Source organism: Anarrhichthys ocellatus, unplaced genomic scaffold, assembly GCF_004355925.1.
Source record: "Anarrhichthys ocellatus isolate YVR2014 unplaced genomic scaffold, GSC_Weel_1.0 scaffold8, whole genome shotgun sequence".
Taxonomy (NCBI): Eukaryota; Metazoa; Chordata; class Actinopteri; order Perciformes; family Anarhichadidae; genus Anarrhichthys; species Anarrhichthys ocellatus.
In genome coordinates, this window is record NW_022280038.1 from 10681584 (window position 1) to 10684196 (window position 2613).

The 2613-nt window shown below is 41.3% G+C and overlaps 1 protein-coding gene across 1 annotated transcript in view; it reads left to right on the forward strand.

The window, feature by feature from the left end:
* gch1 (GTP cyclohydrolase 1) overlaps positions 1-2606 on the forward strand; it is a 15464-nt gene extending 12858 nt beyond the window's left edge. Inside the window, exons 4-6 of the mRNA XM_031848697.1 lie at positions 1361-1392; positions 1479-1563; positions 2369-2606. Coding sequence (XP_031704557.1) covers positions 1361-1392; positions 1479-1563; positions 2369-2495 — 244 coding nt within the window. The 3' untranslated portion in view covers positions 2496-2606. The remainder of the gene's footprint in view (positions 1-1360; positions 1393-1478; positions 1564-2368) is intronic.
* Positions 2607-2613: the final 7 nt, after the last annotated feature.

Sequence of the window (2613 nt, forward strand, 5' to 3'; positions counted from 1 at the left end):
TAGAGATTGAGACCATAAACTCATGTTTATAATGTTTACTGAGGTAAATATGAAAAATATCAATTATTGACAAAGTGTTCCATAAAATATTTTACTTTTTTTTGTCTTCCCAGTGTCTTCCACACAGTGAGTTATACAGCTTCTTCAGTGTGCTTTCACACTGACTGTAATCCTGCGGGCTTAATAATAATAATAATACTAATCTTTATCGAAAAGTTTGGCGCGCTTCTCCTCACACAGCGTTGCCAACAGCGGCGTGAAAAATACCTTAAAACGTGCGGCCCGATCGGGAATAGTGTGCTATCTATTTTTCGGAGAGATTCGCCCAGCGGTTTTCCCGAAAATCCCAAAAAACGGAGCAAAATCGCCCCATTGACTTGAATGGGGTTTCGGGGTGAAGAGAGCAAAAAAAACACTAAACTTTGGACCCATATTGACTAGCCGTACATTTACGTAGAAACATGATTCAAAGTTTAAAACGTAGACAAAACGCTGCACTTTATTGAGCCAAAGGGACATTTTGATAGCTAGCACAGTTTTCATGAAGTCACAGATTAAGTTTCAGGAAAATTTTGTTTCTGTTTCAGATTTTATAATGGGTGTGTATTGCACGGCTCGTTAAGAGCTAGAGTGAGAGCATAGCTGTCAGAGTGGAGCGGAGCAGGAAAATATTCTGTGATTTTTCCAAACAAATTGCTCCAGCTCCCACAATTTTTACTCTTTATACACCATTTTGGCCAAAAAGCTTGGAAATGTTGTGCTGGTCGCAGTAAAATGTCTATGGAATCCAACGGACTTACACATTTGGCTCAAAGAGCCGCAGAGCGACATGAACTCCAACCAACTGCTCCATTAGACTCCATGTTAAATCTCACCACTCATTTCTCAAAGAAAGCAGACGGTACCAGTTTTGCATATTGCGCTTGAGCTCACATTATTAACACCACAAACATAAAAAACACATCTGCGCGTTCGGCAGAGTCTTATCTTTCTCACGGTATCCATATTTTGGCACTCAGACTTTTTGTTAAAAGGAGGCAGGGGTAACATACTACCGGTAACATCGTCGTGTGTAGTTATATATTGCGACGTCTTCGGGCAGTAGAAGCCACACTGTCAAAATTTCTTTAGGAATTTTCTAGTTGATTAGATACTGTTGGATCGGTAGCTCTAGTGAGTATTTAAAGGCAGCAGGACGTGTGTGTGTGTGTGTGTGTGATTGAGTCAGAATAAACTAAAGAGTGTGTGTTCATGGGGATGAAGGAGCAGCAGTGAAGCTCATTGATGTGTTCTGAATGGAGATCTATGGATCAGAGGATATTGATTCATTACTGAGAAGTGTTCTCTCTCTTTTTCTCAGGATTGTTGAAATCTACAGCCGTCGACTACAAGGTATTCCGCGTTTAAGTGAAAGCTAAAGTTCAGTGTTTCTCCGTCCGGCCTGGTTCATGTTTGTGCGTCTGTCTGTGCGTCCACAGTTCAGGAGAGGTTGACCAAACAGATCGCTGTGGCCATCACCGAGGCGCTGCACCCCACCGGGGTCGGCGTGGTCATCGAGGCGACGTACGTATACGTTCAAACTGGAACCCAGTTTTTATTAATTTTCCCTTTGGTTTCATACGCTCTTCGTTTCCTTTACTTTCACTTAATCCATCGCTTCGTTTCCTTTCCTCCTCACCTCCTTTTTCTTTGTTTCTACTCCACTCTTCTTTTATTTATTTTAATTTCATTTCTTTTGACTTTGTTCCTTTTCTTTCCTGTTACACCTCTTCCCTTCCTTCAGTTCACTTTCTTGTTTCCATTTTCTTTCCTTTACTTCCCTTTTCCTTACAGCCTTGTCTTTCTTCCCATCACCTCTTGTTGTTCTTTTATAATTGAACTTATTTATTTGACCGATTTTCTCCATCACTTCAGTTCCTTTCATTTGCGCCCTCTTTTCCGTTACACCTCTTCCTTCCCTTCAGCTTTCCTTTCACTTTTATACTTTATTTTAATTTCTCAGAACCTTTTCCCTTTACTTTCACTTCCGTCACTTCCTTTGTTTGAGACTATTTCCTCTTTCCTTACAGCTCTTCCTTTCCTTCCCCTCTTCTTGATTTTTTATACTTTAATAAAAAAATTTTGATCTCATTTCCATTACTTTCAATTTGATCACATTTACTTGCTGTTGTCTGTTCCTCAATTATTTCACTTCATGAATCTTTCACTTCATTTGCTTTCACTTTCCTCATGTTTCTGTCACAGCTCCTCCTTCTTTCCTCCTCCCTCTCCTTCTAATCTCTTCATCTAATCTCTTTTTTTACGCATCTTCTTTTATTTTCCACTTCCTTTCCTTTCGTGTTGACTCCCCCTCTCTTCCTCTCCGCAGTCACATGTGTATGGTGATGCGAGGCGTTCAGAAGATGAATAGTAAAACCGTCACCAGCACCATGTTGGGAGTTTTCAGGGAAGATCCAAAAACCCGCGACGAGTTCCTGGCGCTTATCAGGAGCTGAGGACGACGAAGCTCTTCCTCCACACGCCTGGGGTTACCTCCACCTTCACGGACCAGCTGTCATGTTACTTGTGTGTGTGTGTGTGTGTGTGTGTGTGTGTGTGTGTGTGTGTGTGTGT